Genomic DNA, 26,816 nt, shown 5'->3' with positions numbered 1-26,816 from the left:
GCCTGGAGGAGACACCATTTATCCCCAGCACAGCAGCCCTGCCTCCTTCCCCTTGCTGCCAAGGGCAAGCAGGGGTTAACATTTCTTCCTTTTCATTCCTGCCTGCAGATGGCCAGTGGCCGGGGCGGTGGGGCAGCCCCATGAGGGGTCCTGCCCGCTCGCCCGCTGCTATAGCAACAGATTGGAAATGCCACTGTCTCGACCATTGCTGCCTCCATTCAGAAGTGTCTGCTTTGCAGACAGCTTTATTGTCTGCCTGATGGTTGTCTTTCCATCAGCTTCCAGCGAATCAGCCTCTTCCCAAAGACAAAGGATCAGCACAAAGAAGAGGCTAAGCAGGACTAAAAGTTTAAAGGGAAAAAAAAATCTCCCCTTAAATTATGTTTTAACTATAGGGGAGAGAACAGAAAAATAATTCTGGCTTCTCCTAAATGATAGTTTGTGAAAGAGGAAAGGGGGCATAATTAGCTTTTGCTGGAATTCTGTAATTACTTCCTGATGCCTCATGAAACTATTTACAAGGAAACTTGTTTGCCCACAGTGCTGTGTGGCACAGTTTTTACTCCAGCATAGTCAGGCCACAGTCATCCGATAGCTGCTCACATCCTGCAGTACAAGAGCTGGGTTTCAATTTATTGGTAGACCAATCTGTGTATCCAGAAATCATCAGCAGAGTTGACCCCAAGGAACAATTTTGTTCCAATCCATCTCAGAGAGCTCAAGCAGAGATTTTGTCACGTGTCAAGTAGACATGTGTCTTGTTTTCTAGGGTTGCCCCCTTACAGTGTGGTGCACAGCTGATGGAGAAATTTAGGGAGGAGGATACTGCTGAGTTTAGTAAATACAGAATTTAATCTTCCAAGCAGTCAGCATTTCTAAAACATTTTAAAAATCTGATTCAAATAAACATACTCCCTTATAGTACAACCTCTTTCCTTATCCAAAGCAGAAACATACTTTCATTAAGCCAGAGCGAGGATAGAATTCCTCTTCACAACTTCAACCAGTCATATGCACGTTCCTTAACAAATCCTACAAGAAATACCATTTCACATGAGATATTCAGCTCAACGCTTCTGTAAGGTGCCTCTACTTGTCCACATGACTGGCCTTTTTGTTTCCACTGTTTGACCTTGGCGTGACCTAGATGAGTGGTACAAACCTTTAAACTGGGGAGATGCAGCACAGAAGATCACATTACATCATGTTTGCAAGCCCCTTTAGATACTTTGTCTAGATTTGTTAACCTTGTAGAAGTCTGCTGAGGGTACACTTTCGTCTGATGTCTTACTTCTGATGCTCGATGGAATCTAAGTTCTTTATCCACCATACCCAAGTAAGCTAGTGGGCAAAAAAAATTCCCCCCACCTCCCACTTCCATAATATACTGAAACAATTCTGCAACATTATCTCATGAAGAAAAAAATATCTCTTTTCTTATGAAGTAATTAGCTGATTTCTTGAAACATTACCAGTGTACATCACCAGTGAACAGAAGCAATCATTCTTCTCCATAGCAGTGTTGTTCTTAGGCAACTGCTGTCAAATCACCTCCATCCCTCAGTGCCATTCATTATATAGTAAGATGTTGCTATGGGGTACTTTAATTACCTGTTAAGTGTTTGATCCCCATTCATTTCTGGAATATCCATTTGACTGTTTATAGGAACACATTGGGTTTTTTTCATTGTATAGTCTGAGTACCTTATTTTTCAAGCTCAGTAAAGTCAGTATGTACTTATTCCATGTTCCTCATGTCTCTAATCCCTTCACTTCTTTCAGGGCTGTTCTGCAAAATCTCACATGGCCCTTCAGAAAGACAATCTTTGTTTACAGGGCACAGCAGCTGTGGGGCCCCTGTTGTTTTCCTTCACATTGGTCACATTCTATGCTCAGCTCTTGTCTCTCCACCAAACCAGCTACACAGTTTGGTGATACAGGCAGTAAAGTTCCCTTATCATATTGTTCATCTTTTTTTCTTCACCCTCACCTCAAGTTTGTTCTAGATCTCTCCACGTTTCAAGAATGCTGAAGTTTCTTTCCACTTTGCTTTATGTGGTATATTACATACAGGAATTGCCCTGAATCTGTCAGACCCCTGTCCCATCTGGGCCTTGCCTAATTCCTAGTAACTGCTGCCTCAAGACAGAAATTGTCAGCATTCTTTATTCATCACCTTTAAAGCTGACAACTTATTGTCTTATATATATGTATGTGTATACACTTATATCACAAAGGGCTCACTGACTGAGATGACTTATATTTGAGGTCTCTACTTCTCCACATGATTATTTTAATGTTTTCCACTCTTTGTTTCTATCTTGTAAAGAAAGAGAGCTGTCTCAGCAAAGCCGCCAGCTGAATTCCCCACCCTCTGCACCCCTGGCCAAAATAATGGAGAGCATCATTTGAGGAAGAAAGAGGACACAGAGCTAAGACAGGCAGTGGTAAGGGGAGCTGAAACTTAACAGTGAGAAATCAGCATGGCTGAGAAATTACACAGGACTAGCGTAAGGGAATTTGGGTGCTATATACCCTGCCCCAGGCAGAATCGTGGCTTAGTGGGAAGATGCCTGCTAGAGAAGAGAAGCTGCAATTTATGCAGAGAGGAAAGAAATATGGGTTTCCTATTCACCTCTTGCCACACAGGGCTGTGATAACATCATGAGTTACTTCTTTCAGTTCTTCACATATGGGTCTCTTTTAGTCAAACTCACATTTAAAAAGGCCCGTGCCTTTCTGTTTGCTGAAATTATACCAGCATGGCCCAAGGGGGAGAAGAAGAAATGGCTTGTTGGATCATTTCTGTTTGGCTGCTTCTGTGGAGTGACCCTGAATAATCCCCTGTGCTGTGGTGGTTCCACACATACACATAAAAAGGAATAACCAAACTCCAGATTACAGAAGACAGATAATAGTCCAGTATTTGGTTCTGTTATTTCCTGCAGTTGTGAATAAATGCACAACAGCTGGGCTTTTATGCTGGGAGCCTGGGCTGAAGGAAGGGCTATGCTGAGGGTGTCCCGGACCTGGCATAGATGAGTGTGGAAAGTGGGGAATGGCCTCATCAATCAAAGAAGTATATCGTAAAACAAGTCATTTCCTCAGAACAGTCTCCCTGGCTAGTTGGCAGCTGCCTTGGGATTGAAGATCAGGTGCTGATAGCAGCATGGGATGATAACAAGACTCTCAGTCTGGGTCAGAGGGCCTCATAGTAGGACCAGTTAACTGAAATGTATTTGGGTGAAATGCAGACAAGATTTTCTGTCTTCTGCCATCCTTGAGAGTCCTTTCATTGTATGCACAGGAAGGGTGAGCTGGATGGGCTCCCTTAGTTTCCAAAGTTGCCTGAAGTTGTGGATAGTGTGGTTGTGCCAGTCAGACTGGCAGGGCAGGCCTGAACTCTGCTGATACAGTTGTGCTTCTAGAAGCACTTTCCAAGACAGCCTTTGTGACATCACTATAGTTTGCTGGATGGGTCAAAACTAAGAACAGTGTCACTGTAAAGGAAACTGAAATCAGGTTACCACTAGTGGGAAAATTTCTTCTTACTATGTCTTGTCTGCCTAAACTGTCTTGCTCAGCATTCATATAAACCACATCTTTAAAGGCTTTGAGAGGTGAAAACCAGCAATGCAGCACTCTGGCTCAAACCTGCAACTGCTTTAGTAACAGAGTTGTATGTATTTTGAAGACAAAATATAGGTTTTATTGCCAGAGAAAAGCAGAGCCTGTCTGGCCGTAACAGGCATGTTTCAGTAGCTATTGCAGGAAGAGTTTGCTTTCCAAGGTCTTGGTAGCTGTTTGGAAACTGCTACTGCTAAGCCTTTATTGTTATCTCCAAGCAAGCAACCTACTTCTGTCATCCCAGTTTGTACCTAAGAAAATACTTTGGTCCTTCAGGTCCACAGCTGAAATAGCAGGTATAAATAGTCTTTGTGCTCTTAAAGTCCCAGGGGGAGGAACAACCTCATGCTCACCTTATAGTCCTAGAAAAAGCTCCACATCTCTTTCCATTTTATAAATGTTCTCCAGCCCACCTTACCATTTGCTCTTGATGACTTAGGCCTTTCCTTGTCCCATTTGTTTGAAGCAAAATCAAGTACAAAAATAATTTGGGTTTTCCAACAAAATAGTAGGGATATTTTCTGTATTTTGTTTTTGGATAAGAATTTGTCTTCTAGATCATAACTTTTAGTGTTCCAACATTGATCAAGGTAGATGCATTAAAAAGTAGCTCAGGCAGTGTGGCTTGGATGAGTGGACAGTGAGGTGGATCAAGAGCTGGCTGAATGACAGAGCCCAGAGAGTGGTGATCAATGGCACAGAAGGGAGTTGGAGGCCAGTGGCCAGTGGAGTTCCACAGGAATCAGTTCTGGGGCCAGTCTTGTTCAACATCTTCATCAACAACCTGGATGAGGGGACAGAGTGTACCCTCAGCAAGTTCCCTGATGACACCAAACTGGGAGGACTGGCTGATTCCCCAGAAGGCTGTGCTGCCATTCAACGGGATCTCGACTGGCTTGAGAGTTGGGCAGAGAGGAACCTCATGAGGTTCAACAAGGGCAAGTGCAGAGTCCTCCATCTGGGAAGGAACAACCCCATGCACCAGGACAGGCTGGGGATTGACCTGCTGGAGAGCAGCTCTGCAGAAAGAGACCTGGGAGTCCTGATCGATAATTAACCATGAGCCAGCAATGTGCCTTCATGGCCAAGAAGGCCAATGGCATCCTGGGATGCATCAAGAAGAGTGTAGACAACGGGTCAATGGAGGTTCTTCTCCCGCTCTACTCTGCCCTGGTGAGGCCTCATCTGGAGTCCTGTGTCCAGTTCTGGGCTCCTCAGCTCAAGAGAGACAGGGAACTTCTGGAGAGAGTCCATCACAGAGCCACCAAGATGATCAGGGGACTGGAGCATCTAAAGGGTGGATGTCAGGAGGTTAGGACATCACTTTTTTATGTTGTATCTAATGACAGGAAAAGGGGTAATAGAAAGAAACTGAAACACAAAAAGTTCCATTAAAACATAAGGAAAAGCTATTTAACTGTAAGGGTGAGGGAGCCCTGGCACAGGCTGCCCAGGGAGTTCTTTGAAGGTTTTCAAAACTCTCCTGGACATGTTCCTGTGCAACCTGATCTAGGTGGACCTGCTTTAGCAGGGAAGTTGGACTAAATGACATCTAAAGGTCCCTTCTAACCCCTGACATTCTGTGATTCTGGGGTTTTAAATCATTAATTCATATGATAATTTCCATTGAGAGTTGGAGAAATATATTCTTTCGATCATCAGTTTTGCCTCTAGTTAATATCGCAGACACAACCATGCCATACACTCTTTCTCCTTAGAAGAAACAGTATTTGTCATAGTTAGATCTCAGGCAAGAGTGTTGCTGGCTGGTACTAGAGGCCTTTTTTGGCTTACCTCCAGTATTTTTGGTGGAATCCTTCTTGCTTGTAAATAATCTGGACATAGCTGTTTCTCAGTGTGTGGGAGGAACAAACAGTAAGAGACAAATGCCCAGCTTTTCTCCTTGCAGTTCACAGCCAGTCTTAGCTTTCTTCAGTTTCTCTGCCACTCTTTTTTCTTTCTTATCCAGATACACCTACTTGCAAGCAGACAGTGCACAAGGAAATTCCTTGGCATGCTTAAGTTTTGCTCAGCCAAGGGCCGCAGTTTCTACTGTCTCCTGTTACTTCATTCTCTGCAGGAGCTCCCTTGCTTATGCTATTTATCCTGTATAGTCCTAGAAAATCCACAAGCTTTCACATTATTTATGATAGCCTGTTTATTAAGCTCACCTGACAATAGCCATTAATACTTTCATCGGTATTTTCACTTTGTCACAGAGAGAAAACTTGCAGAGCAGAGGACGTAAATTACTAGCTAAAAGTCACTTAGACAATAATGTAGTTCAGATTAGCACCAAAGTCTTTTGCAACCCATTCCTGTGACATATCCTTTGCCCCATGCTGCATCTCAGGTACCTGTAATTATTAACTGTTGAGGATGGCGGGGTGTTGCATTGGCAGATGCATCCTCCGTGAGTTCTACATGGGTCAGGCATTACACGTAGATCAGGCTGTCCTTTCTGGTTTTCCACACTATTTTCAGACAGTCTCCTGCAGTTCTTTGTGTTATGTGTCAAAAATATCTCCAGGAATTAAAAAAAACAAAACAACCCACAAACCAAATTCAGCTACACATGGCTTTGTTATAGCTCCTCTCGCCTTTACATTGGACATCTCACCTGTTAATTCATAGAACTTCCTTATAGCCTGAGGCTTCTGTATGCTTTGAGTCAAAACGGACTGGCCAAACTGGCTCCCTTCATGTAGTTACATGGTCTTCTCTGCACTTTAAAGAGAAAATGTATGCATAACAAGCTGCAGAGGTAAAAAAATGTTAGCATAACCTTCAGGCAAAAGTGGAACACTGTTAACTTCCATAATTTGTAAGTATGTATCAGCTGTGTTGTCTGTGGAACACATCTGTCTTTGTAGTTCATCAGGTAACTAAATTATTAAAATATTTAGCTGAAGTTGAAGCTTCCACAGAGCCTTACATTAGAAATTGAGAAATGAGTCTTTGGGTTTTTTTTAGTAACAGCAGTGACATAACTTTTATATCATTTTGATATTGTTCAGGGTGAAGGTGGTATATAAATATGAAATTACCTCTTGCCTGGATAACCTGAGATATGCAAACAAATCTGGCAGACAGGATGTGAGCTGCTGACTTGATATGATATAAAACTTGATCCTGGGAAATGCCTTGGGTGCAGGAATGAGGAAGTTAGTGCTACTATTTTTAAATGTTGTGGGGAGACAGAAGTGTTGACAATACTGATTTTTAAAGATGAAAAACAACAAATGTCTTTTTTTTGTCCTTTTCCCCGTCACTTTTTTTTTCTGCAGTAAAGAGGTTTAAATCTTTGTCTATCAATATATAAATTTTAAATTTCTACCTTTTAATGTCAGTTATCAAGCAAAACACATTCCTTCTTTCCTTGATATACTTTGTCCTGCCTCTTTCTAAATGTGCAGAGAAGGACATTGGTGTTTTTTGTAAGCAGTGAATTCAGCAGTGATACAGACTTATTCAACATCCTTGTGTTCCAACTTGTCTTTTTGCTGCAGAATCAGGACAAGACTGAGCAGGTAGTTGGGGTGGTGTTGGCTTCAGTCATGCCAGAACTGCCCACCTAGGAATTAGAGATCAGACGGTTGTTTTGCACTGGCTACAAAGCTGTCATCAGCTGGTGTTTCCATTTGTGGTCACTAGCAGTAGTTTCTGAACTGATGGACAGGCAGTAGCAAACCCAGAGCGTTTCAAACATCTAGTGCACATGATGGTCTCCTGCCTTCAGTTTTCTCTTGGCTATTGGAACATTTCTCACATTTATTCAACAGAGCCAGACCTCCATGTTTATGCAGTATTGCAGCTGCCTTTTGGATCTGTAACTTGATACACAAGACCAAGATGTGCTGCTTTGCAGTCAAAGGTTAATGCTGCTTTATGAGAACCCATATTCTGAGAGGATCCAGTAGCTGTTATGTTTCCACCTGCAGTCTGGCATTGAAAATACCAGGCTTATTCCACATGGTACTATCTCAACCACTGAAGTCAAAACTTAAGATTTTGTTACCAGTACATCATATTTTACTTGTAAAATTATGGCATAATGAAGTAGCATATTGTCTGTGTATGAGACGTTTATGTAACTGCTTTTTGCAAAAGAGAGCTTGTTCAATGAATGCTAGTATCAGCTCCTCCAAGATGGAATGGAATTGTCTTTGCATTTGTAGGACTGGCTACAGATTTACTCCACTTGCCAAATATCATTAACTTCCTGAAACATCCTGGGCTAGCAGGGCACCTCTCTTTCCTTATTCCGTCTGAAAATCCTTCTCCACGGTGTCGTCTCAGTGGCTGTTCCACTGTTGAGGTATAAGCTGTAGGTACTGCTCACTAAAATGAGAGAGGAAAGCTACCCCCTGTGAATAGGAGCAAAGTCCAAAGTACATTTAGAAGCAAACTGACTTCGTTTGTCTTTGCAAACGTACTTTGAAAGGAACTGCTTTTGAAAAATGCCTCTCGCTTGTCTTCTGTTGTTCTCATTTTCCCCATGTTCTCCTTTTGGACAAAAGATGAAGCAGAAGGTTTAATTCTTCTCCGGAGAACCTGTCTTTCTCATATCAATTCCTCTGCTGGAACAGGATCAGCTCTGTGTTTCCCAGCTCGTCACTGTCCTCTACCGCACAGGCTTTGTCTAGCCTAGCCAAACTGGCATTGTGAGTACTCCGATGGTAGTAACAATGACTAAGGCTTGGGTGTAGTGATATTCTTGGTAATCTCTAGGCTGAGCACACCTTGCTGACAACAAAGATGACATAGTGGTACAAATACATCAGTTTGCTTTGTAATGAATCATACAGGTATGCTTAGTTGCTAAGCTGTTTACTTTATATTATGTTTGCTCAACAGAAATAAGTTCTAAGGTAAAACAAGCTGTTTTTAACACTTTCTCCATGACTTACATGAGACGTGTTCACAGCTTGACTCAAATTATTCTTAATTTCAAAACACATATATATTGTGAATTATTTGAACAGGCATAGTCTTGTCTAAATCTTGTAAAAATCTCAAAGACTTCTAACTATATCAGTCTTAATATACCACCTTCTGGACAACTAATGGAAGCACATGAACTGACCTTCAAGAAAAACGTGTGCTTGCTAGATCTGTGACTCTCAAATAGGTTTGAATCAAAAAACTCTCCTTTCTGTAATAGTTTTGGAACCCATTCACTACCTTTGTTTAACAAAAGGAAACTCCCCTTTTTTTGTAAATGTGTTACAAGAACAGTTTCTTCATTAATTCAAATTACTTCCATTTTTTTTTAGTTACTGAAAAAAAACCCCAAACAACAACACAAGAAAGTTGTGTGTAAGTGTCAAACAGTGCTTTGTCTTGGAGCACCTAATATGTTCTAGCTATCTCTAGGAGACTTTTATTGCCTTTTAAAGTTCCTTATTACCTCTGACTTATTGCCATGTAACTCCTAACTGGCATGAAGATCTAACCATATTTTCAAGACACTAACAGCCTTGTCCATGACTTACATGAACTGTCTCATTTGGAATCGACTGTTTGAATCATAAATTGGCATAAATTGGAGGCCTAGGCATACAGGCACTTTTATTTCAAAGCCCTTTATCGGTCTTTGCTGCTGGTACACTAATTTCTGAGGGTTTACAGACTAAAACCTAAGCAATATATATAGAAAGCACATTTTCTGAATATGGACATTAGCTGTAGGAGTCTAATTTACCAGTTTTGTGCACAAGGTGTGTTACAGATGCTTGATTTTAAGACTAGCCTAATGTGTAGTACAAACTGTAGAACAGGCAAGAAACTTTTACAAAACTATAATTACAGCTGAGAGTGGACAGCATAGCTGTACAAGAAAAAGGAGAGTTAACTGTAAATAGATTGTGAGTTGATGAAATCTTGTTTTAATTATTCCATTCGACATATGAAATGTGGGTTTTTCCATGAGCCAGGATTTAACTACTCAATAAACATGACAGAATAAAAATAGTGAGTGTTTTTAAATTAAATCATGCAGGAAAAGTCTAAGTTGCAAACTAATTTTGTTTTCTTGAACATTTTTTAATTCAAGGAATAATGACAGGGCTCGGATTGAATTTTGGTCTTTGTTTTATTGGTTTCTTCAGTTGAATAAATGGAAGAGATGAAAACAGGTGAGACAAAAAGGCACCCAAATAGCACGATACATAGCTGATTGCAATGAGACTTCCAGCTGTAGCTACCACTGTTCTTATGGGTAATCTAACACCAATTTCTTAATGGTTGGGTCAGGCTCAGTTGTTGGGAAGATGTTCTCTTCCCTCTCCAAGCAACAAGAGGCTGTGCGAGTGGAGGAGACAGAAGGCAAATAATTCAGTGCAGTGAAGCCCAGATGTCCTGCTTCCCCAAAAATCTGTATGTGTTGATACAGAATAATAAGAAAATGTGAAAACATCAGCAAACAAAGTCCATAAAATCTTCTAGGGTCCTGTAAGATCATACATGGAGGACAGTTCTTTTCAACAGTTTTCTTGCAGTATGAGGGTTACAGTCTAGCGGTGAGAGACTGAGTCTGATGAAATAAATTTGCCTTTATTTCATCTTCAGTTTAGTATCTGCGTGGTGACTTACATTTAAAGAAATATAGCAGTTCTTATAAAGATCAGACACTCGTAGGGGTAAAATGATTGAATGTAAATGACATTCATTGTGTTTGAAATAAAGTTGGAAGCTCTGTGATAGAGCTTTGTAAATTCAGATTATTTAACTTTTTTGACAATTAAAATTCTTTTGGACTTGTGATGAACTTGAAATATTTAAGCAGGCAACAGACTTCACATTTAAGTAGTCATTAACCCACTACTGGGAACAAACTATGTAGTACTGCAGATCTGGGATAAAACAACTCTAGGTTTAATCAGGCCATTGATTCACATTGCCTAAATTTACACACATCAGTTCAAAGAGCTGTAGTGATAGAATATGGCAGAGTATGATGAACTAAAAAGTTAGCTAAGCATGAATCCATTTCAGAAGGAAATTTTTCAGGTGATTTCTGTGTGGTTTTCACTTCCCAAAGAGATCTTCTCATCCACCTCTCTCAAAGTTACCAGAAGAGTTAATATTTTATTTGTGGAATCTCATTTGGTTCTGCAATTCAAAAGATAAGATATAGGAAAGGGGAAAAATATAATTGCAGGCAGGGAAGAATTGGCCTGCTCTTAAGAAACCCTGACCTTATAAACACAGGACTTTTAGAAGGCCTAAAAGGAACGGGGAATGTTTTCCCAGAAATAGCATAAAACCAGAGACTCTTACCACCTCTTTTCATTGCCTTTGCTTTGCTTTCAAGGACTTCATGCTTGCTGACCAAAGTACTAAAAAGGCATGAGACAACATAGAAGGTATTGGTGTGGACATGAGGATCAGAACAACGTCGGATTATTCTTGGTGGTTTTTTATTACTTTCTCACTTGAGATGTGGTTGTGGATGATAATCAGTTGACTTGTTGGGTTTTTTTCCCCACAAATCTATTTATAGTCTTGCGGCAAAACTTCACAGATAAAGAACCTACTGCTCTACCCAGTGGTGCAACCAGTAGCAGGGACTACAGAGAGGCATTGTGCAAAGCTGGGAGTGAAATGGCAGGTAGAGAGGAAAATCTGAGAAACTGAGATAGTGCCACTTCTTTTCAAATACACTTTGAAATGCAGGTACAGTCTGTTAAAGCCATCTGTTCTTGTTATTGCTTTGTTATTATTGTGGCATGAAAAACAAACTGGTATCATTCTGCTTCATATGTAATTCTCAATTATAATAAGCGTTAGAACTTGCATGATGTGTTTTCTCCTTAGATTTGGTGAACTTTCATGCAGCTGGGATGAGAGGCTCAGAAAATCAAGTTACCCAAGACATGATAATGAGCTAATGGCAGGACTTCGACTAATGTACATGTTCCCTATTCCACGTTATAAATGGTAATAGGAACAAAAGTACAAATTTTCTAGTATGATTGAGGCAGAATGGAAACCAAGATCAGCTTTTTGAGGAACTGGTAGCAATTTAAATAGTAACTTAAATGTTGTTGTTAGTATCGTAAAATATGCTCAGATCACAGGTGCACAGCCATACCAAAGTGCTACATTTTACACTCACTTTTCTGCTTGTACCAAAGACCAGTGACCTGTGTAACACATGGGATCTATATATCTATCAGGAGCAAAAGGCCAAGATGTATCGTATGTAGAGCAAACCCATGGGGCAGCTGCAAGATACCAGTTTATGCTGGCTGCTCATTTTGAGGAGCACTGTGATTCATTAGCCCAGTGGAAAGGAAATGGGAAGAAATCTCTTCAATTTCTGAACTCTGAGAATTTTTTCTCATTTTGGAAAACATATTATTACCACTGCAGCTATCTTCTCCAGAAGGAGCTGGAATTGAAATAACACAATATGATGCAGGCTTTTCAGCAGTTTTTTCCACTGGGTAAGCCAAAGAGTTTCTTTGCTGAACACATCCAGGGCAAAAATGCCACCTAGGTACCATTTATGGTAGCTTCACCAAACCACAGAATCACAGAATCTCAAAGGTTGGAAGGGACCTTGAAAGATCATCCAGTCCACCCCCTCTGCCAGAGCAGGACCACCTAGAGTAGGTCACACAGGAACTTGTTCAGGTGGGTTTTGAATTACTCCAGAGAAGGAAACTCCACAACTCATCTGGGCAGCCTGTGCCAGTGCTCCATCACCCTCACAGTGAAGAAGCTTTTCCTTATGTATCCCCGTTTGCTTTTGTGGTATCAGCAAATGCGTAGACAAGTATGTGGGGACAGAGTAGAGAAGTGCTCTTCTTCAGTGTTCAATCTCTCTCTCTACTGGATTATTCTCTAGAGCAAAAAAAAAAATGGGCACAGAAAGGGAAAAAAAAGAAAATTAGTCAGAGAGACAGGCAAATGACTGAAGATGAGACAAGAAATTCAGCCTGAAAGTTTAAAGAAGGAAGTTTTCAAAAACCACTACAACATGTGGGCCAAATTTCTTTTTTAGGTTGTTATGTTGGAATGAGAGCAATACAGTCATTGCTGTCATTCCTTTTGTATTTCTTCTGCATTCCTTTTCTGTCTTCAGCTGTCTATTTCTTCATTAATTCTTGCCAGGCTCATCAGCATTTTGGACAAGTATTTTGACTCGGCCTTTCCTGAGCATGCAAACTATTGTGCTGACTGTGGTTTTTTTTTATGGGGAGAACTAGGTAACTTCAGAATAATTAGCTTAAATTTCTTACCCTCCCTTCTGTTTTTTTTTAAAGACAATTCCTCATCTCTCCAGGAAGATGAAGAGATAGATATGGAGGCTGTCAACTGGCAGCTGAACACCACCTCCATGAATGGACATTCATCTACCCCAACCACCGTTCGCTTTCCCAGCTGGGTGACTTTTGATGACAACGAAGTCAGTTTTTCAGCACAGAACCTTCCTCCCTTGAAAACAGGCACCCCACCTGCAGAAACACAGATTCCAGATGTTAACTTCAACATCACTACATCCTTCAAGAAAAGAGAACGTCCTAAAAGCACATTGGGAGATCTCTCCAGAATTCAAAAACTAGATCTCTCATCCTTAACAAAATTGCCTTCTGTTGAAACACCACCATGGAGTGCTACAAATCCCTTCCTGGATGAATCTCTGCGAGATGTCCAACCCTCACCCATCAATCCATTCAGCTCATTCTTTGAGGAGCGGGACAGGCGTTCCAAAAGCTCTTCTGTCTCCACTGCTCAGTGCAAAAGCCAAAGAGATTCTCTCATTATTCTCCATCAAGAGCCTGATACCATCAATTTCCATGAGGCAAACAAAAGCATAAGCCACACAGATGCTGTAGAGCAGCTCAAGCAACTCCAGATTGGAGACCCAGATCGTGTGAGCAGCCCTACCTTGCCTGATGATGACCCTACAATGCCATATGATCTGGACGCAGCCTTATTTAACCTGGCACCAGCTCAGCCAAAGGAGGGATGGCCAATGATGCTCAGGATCCCAGAGAAGAAGAATATTATGTCATCCAGGCATTGGGGACCAATATACGTCAAGCTGACTGACAGTGGGTATATTCAGCTTTTTTATGAGAAGGGACTGGAGAAACCTTTCCGGGAATTCAAACTTGAAATCAATCATGAGATTTCCGAGCGCAAACTGCAGAACTATGATGAGAACGGGAGGATACACAGTGTGCGCTTGGACCGAACCACCTACAAGGAGAAGAAGAAGTATCAGCCTAAGCCAGCCATCGCTCACACGGCAGAGAGAGAACAAATTATCAAGCTTGGGACTACAGATTACAAAGATTTTCTTAGCTTCATCAATGCTGTGCAAGACACACTGATGAACTTGCCAGCCTCAACAGATCTGAGCACAGTGGGACTAAACTATCAAGAAGAAGAAATCACGGTTGATGTCAGGGATGAGTTTCACGGCATCTTGGCCAAAGGAGACGGTGTGATTCTCCAGCACAGTGTGCTAACTCATATCTATGTTCTCAGCTTCCTGTCTGGCCTGGCAGAATGCAGACTGGGTCTTAATGATATCCTAATCAAAGGGAATGAAATAGTTGCAAGGCAGGATATTATGCCCACTACTACCACTAAGTGGATTAAATTATACGGCTGTCAGTTCCATTCATGTGTGGATGAGGATATGTTTAATAACTCCCGTATTATCCTATTCAACCCTTTGGATGCCTGCCGGTTTGAACTGATGCGATTCAGAACTGTCTTTGCTGAGAAAACTTTGCCTTTTACCCTGAGGACAGCTGCCAGCATCAATGGTGCTGAGGTGGAGGTGCAGAGCTGGCTGATGATGTCCACCGGGTTCTCTTCCAACCGTGACCCTTTAACTCAGGTCCCTTGTGAAAACATCATGATCCGCTACCCGGTGCCAAACGAGTGGGTGAAGAACTTCCGCAGGGAGAGCGTCCTGGGGGAGAAATCTTTGAAAGCCAAGGTGAACAAAGGGGCCACTTTTGCTTCCACCAGTCTGTCTGGTTCTGAGCCAGTAATGAGAGTAACTTTGGGAACTGCCAAATATGAGCATGCCTTTAATTCCATTGTATGGAGGATAAACCGACTGCCTGACAAAAACTCGGGTGAGTACTGCATAACATCTCTGCAGGAGTAAACTAAACATGTTTTGGAAGATAGGGGATACTTATTTACAAGGTGGGGGATAAATCATCCTCTGTAGTATACCAAAGGACATCAGTTAATTGCATGAAACATTTATCTCACCCTTGATTCTAGTAGTTTTATGTATCCTACAAACATTGCTAATGACAAAACCAGGTTTAGGTTGTCCAGATGCAAAAATATGCCTTCTGTCTCTGCTTTTATGAATATACTGTGGGACTTGGGCATCAAATATGTCTGTGTGCTTAGCAATTTTATTGGAAATGGAGCTCTTTCAGGTAACTTGCAAAGGCAAGCTACTATACCATGGGGCTGAATAACAGGACCAGATAAATTGCTGTAGTTAGAACACATGTGATTTCTTTTTCATGCATTGCAAAGAGTACTGGGCCAGTGCTATATATTTCAACACATATACCAGAACTCATGCCTATAAAGTATATGGAATGGGGATTGTAAGTGGAGAGAAGATATTGTGCAACCATTAAAAAAAATAGTAATTTGTAAACACCAATTTGTGGCTATGTTTTTGTATTCAGTGCATGCAGGGAAATATATCTTAAACCTAGAGAGAATACCGACATAAAACCCAAAAGTCTTTGTATTTCTAGTAACATATTCATCATTGAACATTCAAACAATATGGGCAAGCTACTGTTCCCTCTGGCCATCACTACCAGTCATCCCACATCCTGCCTTTCATCCATGGTGTGCAATAAAGCTAGACAACTTATTTTTATTCATAGGGAATTCTACCACTTGATTTCTCTGATCTAGACTAGCATTTACAAACAAGATGGACTTTTTAGTATTAATGCTGTAATAATGCAGCTGGGTGACTGGGACCATTTCTGTATTCATTGTTCCCTGAAGGAAAGTTCTGTGTTGTACCAGATTTAGCACTTTCTAAAGATGTATGTTTTTTCTGAGTTTCAGCTATATTGTCAGCAAAATAGTGATCCAATCGTTGAACCTTTTGAATCACATTTTGTCCATAAGGCACCAGCTTATACCATAGATCACACATTTGTAGGGATATCACTGACAAAAGAGAAGGAAGGCTCCATGTTTTCTGTCATGCAGGGCATAAAAATTCTTGAGAGTGCTTGGGAACTCAAGACAAATACCACAGTGAAAAATTAACTTCAGGCTGTTTAAGAGCAATAATATGCTTGTGAGGAAAATCTCACTACACCATCTGCATGAGCTCTGGGAATGAGATGCTATGAAATTGGGCCTTCTGTGGCATCTTCACTCCAAAGATCTCAGTATACTATATAGGCATTACAGCTGGGCATACAAAAGCCTTCAGTTTAAGGCAATCACAGAATGTGCCAGTAACAAACCAGAAGAGGCAGCACTCTTGGGTCTACTGCCTCCTGTGAGGTGATGTTCCTTACCATCTCTGCTTTGAGGGAGGTGTTGATATGTCTCTCTTCTTTCCTTGACCTTGTGTCTCCCCATGAGAGGCTCTATGATATATAACCTCTGTCAGGGGGAAATGCATCACAGACTTGACCGTGCTGTTGGAGCCCTGCCATGGAACATCTATTCATCAGTTTGACCATGTGAACATGGGGCAGTGGGTATTTGTTTACATCCTGAGAGGAAGAGAGTGTCCTCACCCTCCGGTCAGGTCAGATGTAATTTCAGGGAAAGGAAGGGCCTTGCAAGCACTGTCTTGGCCAGGAGATGAGGTATGTGAGAGGGAGGGAATCCCAAAGTGATGACAGGGCAAGTCAAGTGTAGTTTAAATCTGATCTTGCCTCTCAGGGACTATTTACATTTCTTGGCGCTACTCAACCCATGTTTTTCCTTACTCAAAATATACAGCAAACAAAGAGGAATGTAAGTGGTACTCAAAAGCATTGATTCCTGCTCCTTCTTAGATTTGCCTAATAGACCAAATACACTTCTGACCACATGATACTGACATATGGCCTACTCCAAAACCTGTGCTTGCCTATATCCAGACCTATCCTTCGACTTCTACAAGTTGTATAATACATCACCTCCACCTATTTGCAGAAGCCTTTCTAAATGATGCAGTTCTCAAGCACTAAATATAAAAATATTCCCTTGACTTGCATGTTGTGGTTGTACTGTGGCACCTGCAACTCATCCTGAAGAGTGCTCTAGGCCCACTGTGATTGTCTGGTCTGGGACTCCAGAGCAGGAGAGAAGTAGTGGCATGGCACTGCACCTCGGGGGAGATGCTTCAGGTGGCCACAAACTCCAGCTCTGCCCTGGCTCCAGAGGCCACTCAACTTAGTGCACGTGTGTTGCATGACTCCCTCCAGCACACGTGCCTGTCTGCCAGACCCACATGCAAATGTGACCCCAGGAACTCCAGAGCTCTCCAGGCAGCCACCTGGGCCTCTTGTGCTTCACTTCCTTGCAGGCTCTGTATAGCTGTGAGGTGTATGACACCATCTATGAGGGTGAGGGAGCTCTGGCATAGACTGCCCAGGGAGGCTGTGGAATCTCCTTCTCTGGAGGTTTTCAAAACCCATTTGGACATTTTCCTGTGTGACCTGATCAAGATGGACCTGCTTTAGCAATGGGGGTAGATTAGATGATCTCTAGAGGTCCCTTCCAACCCCTACCATTCTGTGATTCTGTGAGCAGCCCTGCCTGTGGCCTGCCTCGACAGCCAGGACCACAACCCTGCAGGGGAGGAGAGCCAGTCCCTCCTGAAGCTTACTGTTTGCATTCAGGTTGTAGTATCCTAGCAAGCAAATTGTTAAGCATTATTTCACCAGCTTCACTGTCATATCCAAATGTTTTCTCTCTGTGCTTTCCAATGGGATGGGGCCCTTCTCACTCTTACTGTAGGAACTTGTTATCAGCGCTGTCTGTTCCTTTGTAGCCAAAGCATCTGCTTATGCCTGGGTATTGAAAAGCACGTGACGAATGAAGGACTGTGTGTACTCTGAGTATGATTTGACCCAAGAAAAAACTGTGGACTGGATTCTGCTGAGCACATTACTAAAATCCTTTCCAAAATAGCTTGCTAAACTTTATTGCCCTTCTCATATTCACAATTAATATGATGAAAGCAGTTGATAAAGACAACCTGTTTACAGGCTCTGCGGAGCTTCAGTTGCAGCTGGCTGAGCTCCACAGTTTGGATTTTTTTTAATCCACCAGCACAGTATTGGGAAAACATCCACTCAGCCTTCGGTCGTGGGAAAACACTGTGCAGAGCCTTGGATCTGGATATTGGAACTTTGCTCTCATTTGGCTGTAGGTCCCAGGCGTGTTGCCTGATATACTGAAGTAAATTAAATCCTTTAATCCAAACATGTTGAGACATCAGAGTCATTTGGAACAGATTCTCTTCAATCATAGTAACCCGTGAATATTATATGAATTGTATCATCAGATCTTTGATGATCAGAATGAAATGTTAGTAGCTCAAGGAAACACGAGATGCAAAACAAAAGCAAACTGATTATTTACTCCCAATTTTACTAAAAGATGTACTTGTCCATTAGAGAAAGGGCTTTGAGGGAGCCAGTTGAGCGCACAGAAATTCTATAGACATTGTCCCTTGTGTGCCGCACACTCAGGACACTAAAGAACACTAATGCAGTTGGTATTTTTGCTATAGCTTTGTTAGAGGAGTTGCTTTCTTAATTAGTTCACCTGGTTGCCTACCATGCTGAGCTGATTTAAATTAATCACATCCATATTTTTCTGAGTGTTGTGCCTGGTCTTTTCTGTTTGTAGGTACTCCTACTAGAAGAAATTAAATCATTGAAAAATCACTTTGTTAATTACATTGCGTTTTTGGGATTTTTTTTTTCTCCTTTATTCCCCACCATCCCTTTTTTTTTCTGAGCCTGCGAATACCCACCAACATTCAGGTGTGTTAGAAGCATGGTCACTGGTTCCCTGTGACCAGTTCTAATGATAAAGAGTTCACAAGCTCAGATCTCCAACGCACCTGTCATGCAATGTGCTCAAGCCCACTTAAACACTTCCCAGTGTTATCTTCCCCGGAGTCCATTTCAAAATCAACTGAGCAGATTCCAGCTCAGGAGTGTAGTGTTCAGCACATGCTGAACATTTTGCAGCTGTGGATGTTACTTGTGCCAGAGCACAGAACCACCTCTTCTGAGCTGCTGTGAGCCTCCACTGCAATCCAGGCAGTCTGAAGATGGGAGCAACCCATTGCAAACTAGAGCAGAGGAAAGCTTAGCAAAGCAGATAGGTAGATGGGCAGGAAGGATTATGAGTCTGCTGAGACTGGGACAGAGCAAAGAAAGAGATACAAATGGATGGGGAGCCTGAGACTTGAGAGTTGGTTGCCAGTACTAAGTGCTGAACATAGAATTTTTGAGCCAGGAATGACTCCTTTTTAGGCATCTCCATACAAGAGAGCAGCAATTCCTGGGTACGTGCAGCAGCACCTGAGTGTCCTGTGGCAGAGGCTGAAGTATGCCACCACCACAGATGTGCTTATCACAGCCAGGTTCGAGAACTGGCCAGAAGCAAAAGATTTGCAGTGCAGGAGGGCACAATGATCTCCCTGAGGGCCTGTGAGGCTGCTGCTAGCCCACAGTAGCCAAGGTTGTCTTGAAGGTCTGCTGTGTGCCACTTCTTTTTATCGAGAAGTGTGCTCCAGGTCTGAAAAGCTGGGAAACACTGTCAGAGAGATCCAGCTCGCTCTAGAACCAGGGGAGTCAACCTAGCACTCTGCTTGGGATAACTCATCCTGATGAAAAGCAGAGGATGCATTTCAGTGCTTGCAGAACTCAGGCTTTTATATCTGCTTGGTACTACATCCACTCATTCATAACTTGGCTTTGGCTGTGATGCCACATCTCTGCAGTCTCTGATGAGCTGCAGAGCCTCTCGTTGAATTTACTTCACAAATACAGGTTTATAAACCTTACTGTTAGGAGAAAACTGGCCAGACTGTCTGGAAGGATAAAGCTGACTCTAGATGAAATTTTCACCCACACAAGTTGAAGTTTTTTTCCAACTGCATTTCAAAGGTCAAGTGGGGTGTTTCAATCCCTAAGACCTCTGAAGACTGCTCAATTTCATCCTGTTGGGACAAGTAACATCTCAAAATCCCACATCTTTCTTTTCAAGTGTCAGCTCTATGAGGCTGACTTTGAGGCTAAGCTCTGGATAAGGAGCTGACTTCCTTTTCAAGGTCTGGGCTTTCAGGTCTTTCACAGGCAGTGTCAAATTTCCCTCCTCTTCCCAGGAGGAGCTCTGGGCTTTTCCCACCTCCTGCTCACCTTCCTCCTTCCTTGTCTCTGTTCTGTACACCTTGCTGGGCTGTACGAAGGACTGTCCCAATGAACAAGTAGGCAGAAATCCTAAAGCCTGTAATAGTGGCAGACAAGGACTCCATTTATTTATATGTTACCTTAGGTTACACATGCTTAGATAATAGGATGTCTTCAGTCAGAAAGCACAAGGTGAAGGCTCTCATCCTCCTTTTGCAGACAGAAACTGAGCCACAGACCTTAAATGCCTTGTTCAAGGCCTTAGGGAGTTGGCAGCAGTCAGAAATAAAACCAACCTCGGTTGACGGTCAGTCCCTACTGTAATTTTTACAACTGCTGATGAGCAGGGCAAAGGGAAAAATAACAGCAAAAGTTATCATTTACAGATGACAGAGCTAAACATGATCACTTCCTCACCTTGCCATCTTTAATGACTAGCCACATTGTCACAGGTTAGAGTAAGGAATAAACAGTTACTTCCAAGCTGTGCACAGATTTGCTTTTTGAACCCAGGAAAGTTACTTAACCTTATACAGTGCGTTTTCTTTTGCTAAAAATGGGGTCAACAATTTGAAGTAAATGTGAACTATCTCCCAAGTTCCACCTTTCTTAGCTATCAATGCATGACATGTATCTAACATGTTACATACACTGAGTGTTTTCTGAGCCTTCCAACACAACTTTTATGTTTGTTTCCTCTCTTTTCCAGCTTCTGGTCATCCTCACTGCTTCTTCTGCCACCTAGAGCTTGGCTCTGACCGGGAAGTGCCTTCCAGCTTCGTCCGCTACGTGGATGTGGAGTTTGACATGCCCACTACGTCTGCATCCAAAGCCGCTGTTCGCTCCATCTCTGTCGAGGATAAGACTGACGTGAGGAAGTGGATCAACTATTCAGCACACTACAGTTACAAGGTAAAAGTGAGCATGTGGCAGTCATCATGGTTACTTTGCATGCTTCATTGGCTTGAAAAGCATGGGCAGACAAATAAAACACCGTGGGCAGATGAGGTGGTAATTTGGCACATGCCAGGCCCTGTGCAGGAGCGACCCATGTGCAGCCTACTGATTCACGGCAAACAAGCAGTGGATTATCCCTCAGCAAAGAGGGAATCAAGTTGCTTGCAGTTGCGTTGTGGAAGAGCATACACTCAGACAGCTCCCAGGGATTAGCTGACACTGTAAGAGTGTCAAGGGGGACTTTTGCTGTTCTTCATAGCAGCCACAGTGTGAGTGATACAGCAAACAAAAGGGTTGCATTATTTCTCTGCTTAAATGTTTCTTCTTCCTGCCTGTCCTAAGGAGAGAAGCAGATGGGAAAATGCACTACCTATATACCTGCCAAGAATCTCAGTATGCCAAAATTTGCACGTTAGCTGATCACTCAGCAGAGAAATTGGCATCCTACCTGCCTTCTTTAAGAGCAACGATGAGAGGTACTGAAAAGGTTCTCACAGCAAATATTTGTAATTAAAATTGTAATTACATTTTTAGTGGTCTCTTGAATTCACTGGAGATGGTATTTGAACTTCCTAGGTATCCCTTTTAAGGAATTAAACATAGGATGATCTCTGAGTTTTCAGAGGCGTTGAAATTTAGGACACAGATGTAGATCTGTATTTTGAAAATCTCTCAGTCTTATCAGTCTTTGCAGAGTATAAAATTGAAGCTGGTCTTCTGCTGTCACTTAGGAAGCCTCCTATCCTCTGCAGATCTGGTTCTGGGTTTGGATTCAAAGAACAGCTGAGGATGCTAATGAATATAAAATCACGTGAGACTAGTTCTCTGCATGACATTCTATCTTCTAGAAATGATGTCATTATACTGTTGAATCATAAAACCGTGTGATTAGACTGAAAACACTTACAGTAAATAAAATGTAGCTTCACTTTCTCAGTCTATTTCTCTTCACAACTCTCTCAGTTTAGCAAGCGTTTCGTTACCTGAACAACACATGAAGGAAGGGTTTTGATGTTTTTGTTTACCTTTCTCATTACTAATGTTCTCCCTCTTTTTCCTCTGCCAGGTTGAAATAGAGCAGAAAAAAAGCTTGAATGAGGATCTGAAGGGAGAAGATACTGCAAATGTCAATCAATGTGCCACGCAGTGAAGGAAGATCGGTCTGCAAGTCCCAAGAGGGGTGGTCAAATTAACAGACCTGAAAGAAAGGACTTGAAGGGTTTTGGTATTTTTCTTTTAAAAATACGGAGGACTACTTTAAAAGTAATGCTCTGAAGAGTATTATTTTTCCTTGTGATGATCCATACTTTGAGATGAAGCAGACCAGTGGGCTTTTACTGGAACAATTTAAGTACAGTTGACGTATAGACAGAATGACTCGTATTGCAGTCATGTCTGCCTTTTCTGCCTCTGCACCATCTAGGTTTTACACTGAAGTATGGTCTGGCCACCACCAAGGCCAAACCAGAAAGCAGCCTTTGTCTCCCTTACAATTGTGCCCTCGTACATTAACCAGTTTTTGTGTACCTGTTGATTTGATCATTGGCAGATTAACTTCCTTCTGAACTGCCAAATAAAACCCAGAAAGCATTGAGTGAAAAATTCTGGAAAATCTAATTTCTGAAGTGATCAACAGAGTGAAAACTCTGGGCATCATTCTGGAGAATGAACAAACTCCGCATCTTAAACAGCAACTGCTCAAACAGAGGGACTACAAACAGGACAGCTAATTGTGTGGCTGTTCTTCTACTCACCCCTTCCTCTCTTATCCCCTGGACAAGAACATGTCATTGTGCACATTTTCTTGTGGTCTGCACAAGTTAGCAGAAAGCTTCTGCAGTTTCTTAAAATTTTTGTTAGCCTGAGCTGTTCTGCTGTCTTGACTGAACGTGGTAATGGCTGCTAGTAACAAGGAATGTGTGTTACAGTAGAGGTGAAACAGGAGAGACTTTGCTAAGATTAGGTCACTCCTGCCTAGAAAGATATTTAAGGGGAAAGTGTTTGGGTTTGAGGGTCTTTTATATGTTTTCTTGGATGGGTAAGGTGGTTACTGAAAATGTCAAAACACAACTACTTTAACAGACAATGTTGTTTGCCTTCTGAAAATCCCTGGAAGTCTGTCCAGCGCACTATTACTGTCATTTTCTATCTTGAACCAACAATATGAGTAACATGCATCTTTATAAACCCCCAACTGACTGGGACCCAAAATCTCTTTTTGAAAACTAACAAGTTTCCATCATGGGAAATTTTTTATCTCCACTTAGATGAAAGTAACAGCAACTCTTAAAACTTCTTTATAAATAAAATGCACAAGGCAAAAATCCCTCATTCATATATAGTTTCAGAGAAAAACAGCGTCCAAAGTACCCATTTTTTGTAGTTGTTTCAATGGTTTGCATAATATTTTGTCTCAAGGTCATCTTTAATGTAAAAAAAGTAATTTATGAAATCATTTATCTTTTGAAAGGTTACTGCTGACATTAAAATCGCACATTTGGAAAGCCTTGACAATGTAATTTAAAATCATAATGAATTAAAATGAAAGCTCTTTTATAAAATCATTTTATTTTACATTTCATTCAACAGAAAATTGATACACTCTTTTATTCACTGCTTTCACAGTGACTCCTATAAAAATCACTACAGTGTTAACATCCCATATAAAACATGAGATTAATTACAGTGAGTCTAAAACTGGTAGCGGTAGAGTTTAAAACAAATTATAGGGAACATGTTAATGGCTTTCTATATGCACCTAAATTTCAAGCCTACATGAAACTAGTGATACATGTTTACACAGGCACACTGCTGTAAATATGTAAAGTCTCAGTCCTCCTAGGACTTCTTAATAATCATGTAATATTCTATTGCATGTAGTCCTGCTGAAGCACAGGTTGCTCCCTGGAGCACACCAGTTAGTACTGAGCACTTGCAATATCTCTCTGCAAATGGAAGGATGTTGTTAACTTTTATGAAGCATTTTGAGATCAGTGGATTTAAATTACTGAAGAATTATTATGTACTAAACAATAACTTATAGATTGTGAAATATATACGAGAGCATGGGCTTGACTTAGTGACTGATTCTCCACTCTGTTACAAGCTGGCAGAGTTGCATGGCAGCTCCTCTCTGTAAAATTCATTCTTCTTTTCAAAGGCTCTTTTCAAAGAACTTCTGAGTGTTGTTCCTGTTTTCCACTGCATCTCCTAGTGTACAGTTTCTGAAAAGAACCAGCAAGAAATGCAACCAAACCAAGCAGAAGGAGTGCCGAGATGTTGCTGAGGAAGTGTGAGAATGTTTTGTGAAAAGAACAGTGGGGAGATTTCTTACTCTGATCTGCAGGCTCGGTGTCTGAATTTTTGCCTATTGCTCCCAGCCCTTGAAAAGATAAATAAGCAACAGAAACAAAATTCTGCTATATGCCTTAAAGATGGGAGAAAATCTAATTTGATCTAATGTTAATTTATATATTTTTCCATCTGCATTGAATTCTTAAACCATTCAGTCTCTATTACACACTAGCCACAGAATACTTCATAGAATCATAGAATGGTAGGATTGGAAGGGACCTTTAGAGATCATCTAGTCCAACTCCCCTGCAGAAGCAGGTTCACCTAGATCAGGTCGCATAGGAACATGTGCAGGCGGGTCTGGAAGACCTCCAAGGAAGGAGACTCTACAACCCCCCTGGGCAGCCTGTGCCAGGGCTCACCTGAACAGTGAAATAGTTTTTTCTTATGTTTAAGTGGAACTTTCTGTATTCCAGCTTCATCCCATTACCCCTTGTTCATGCCCCAAAACTGAAAGATTCATATATTTGAGGATTCTGGATTTGCTTAATCTACCTCTTCCTCACTGATTCTGTAATGAGTGAAAGAGTACAGGCCTGACTCTGATCTCTCTTACACAGCTAGTTGTATGACAGAAGTATCTGTTCCAGTCCTCATGGAGTTATGCAGGAAAAACTGGAAAGTGTTCTGGTTTATAAAAAAAGCTATTTTAATCCATTCTAATATCTGGAGAATATTTTTCTAATGTACCTGACACTGAATTTTCAAGAGTTTAGGATTAATACCTCGACCAGAGTTTCAAAAGATCTTACTTCCTATTGAAGCACTAGAGTTAGTAGTGTGATTTTTCAAAAAAGCACTAACAACCAAAACCTTTAGAAAATCGAATGTTGCTTTTTTTCAGTCCAGCACTGTTATGAACACTGGGATCCTAAGTGCCTTTTTTGAGGCTTCCACCGTTCTTGCTTGATTAAATAATGACAATTTTTCAGTGTTGGATACTGTCACTTATGAACTTTATGTACATGAACCATGTACTGTACATCTGTAGGGGTACAGCAATCATTTTTACCAGACTGTTGATGGGAGTGAGGGATAAAGTGTGGAAAAGTTTAGCTGAGAAGTTTGTCAGTTTTAGGGTAGCAGAGGTGATTGAGATACAAGCTATGCCTATAGTAAGGGTGATTTTTACTGTTTTTTATCTTGGGGGAAAAAATCTCTTTGAATAGTTTCAGTTCATACTCTTCTTGAGAGACAGATAATCACTGCCCTTTGGCTTACTTGAAAGCTCAAACAGTCCATGCAGGAAACGTGCCTTCAAGGTACGCACATTTACTCCCTGAAGCTAGTCCCGCTTTCGGCCTTCTTTCTGCATCATGTTATGGTTTTCATTTTTGTACTGTGGTAAGACTTGAGGTATTGCAGGGAATTTTGCCTAGAAAAATAAAACGGTCTTTGATCACAAGGCGTAAAGATGAATAACATCTCTGAGCAGCTGAGCTTGTTTTAGTGAATGCCTCATACATTTATTAACTATGGACCTGTGTCTAGTGAAGGAAAATGAGCAAATTCAGCTGAGAAATACTGTAACTGACTGATGTTATTTTTGCCTTTATTTTATTTAGACTCAAATTTAGTCGTCCTATGAAGGAGACAGATTTTAGGTTCTTCATTGTAGCAGTATCATAAAAAACACTGCAGAAATAATTTACCTTTTGTGGTGGGTTGCTGGCTGACATATTTATTTGACAGGACATCCAAAACTTGTTGGTTTACCTGTCCAAGTGACTTGGTAGATACTAAAGCTCCCTCTTGGTCATTCACCTCCTTGGGCAGAGAGCAGTTGCATGCAAAAGAGCATGAAATCAAGAGGAAAAGGCATACAGAGGTGAGCCTGGAGGTACTTACCCTGTTGCTTGCGTGAAATTCTGAGTGATTTCCTTGGCCCTTGAATGCATAAAACACTAATTAAGCCCTTGACAGGTCACCTCTGTTCCAGAGGGTGAAAAATTCCTTTCAATGACTGTTAGCAGCTTGTGTTTATAGCTGTATTCATATCCAGAACTGGCCAGCACAAGAATTTGCAGCACACACAGATCACTTATGGATGAAGTGCCACTGAAGTGAAAATGGTATCATGAGTTATCTGCGATAGGAAATTCTGTGTGATTACAGGCAGAGCTGTTTCTAGCCTTCATGTTTTGTTCAGCCACCCACCCACCCATATATCCATCCGTCCCACCCTCCCTCCCTCTCTTCTATACTTGCACTATTGACATTGACTGATGATTATTTTGTAACATGCTCCTACCTTTTTGTTTTGTAAAATAAGAAAGTCTATACACTGGCTAACTTTGTAGAAGTGGTTTATTTTTTTTCTTTTTATTTTGTCAGTTGAAATGGGATGTCATGTTTTGTTTGAATTATGGGAAAACTTAAATAAATGTTAAGATGAAACAGTGTATCCACATTTTCACTGTGAAATCAATGTTGTGTGCTGTGTTTTCTGATAATGCAGAAATCTTGAATTTAGACTAGGAAAAGGAC

The 26,816-nt window shown here is 41.4% G+C and overlaps 1 protein-coding gene across 1 annotated transcript in view; it reads left to right on the top strand.

The window, feature by feature from the left end:
• STON2 (stonin 2) overlaps positions 1 to 26,493 on the top strand; it is a 77,011-nt gene extending 50,518 nt beyond the window's left edge. The window contains exons 5-7 of the mRNA XM_061998816.1: positions 12,900 to 14,732; positions 20,728 to 20,930; positions 22,042 to 26,493. Of these exons, the coding sequence (XP_061854800.1) occupies positions 12,900 to 14,732; positions 20,728 to 20,930; positions 22,042 to 22,125 (2,120 nt within the window). The 3' untranslated portion in view covers positions 22,126 to 26,493. The remainder of the gene's footprint in view (positions 1 to 12,899; positions 14,733 to 20,727; positions 20,931 to 22,041) is intronic.
• Positions 26,494 to 26,816: the final 323 nt, after the last annotated feature.

Source organism: Colius striatus, chromosome 6 (genome assembly GCF_028858725.1).
Source record: "Colius striatus isolate bColStr4 chromosome 6, bColStr4.1.hap1, whole genome shotgun sequence".
NCBI lineage: Eukaryota > Metazoa > Chordata > Aves > Coliiformes > Coliidae > Colius > Colius striatus.
Note: the sequence above shows the minus strand (reverse complement) of the source record. Positions and strands in the feature narration are given on the sequence as shown.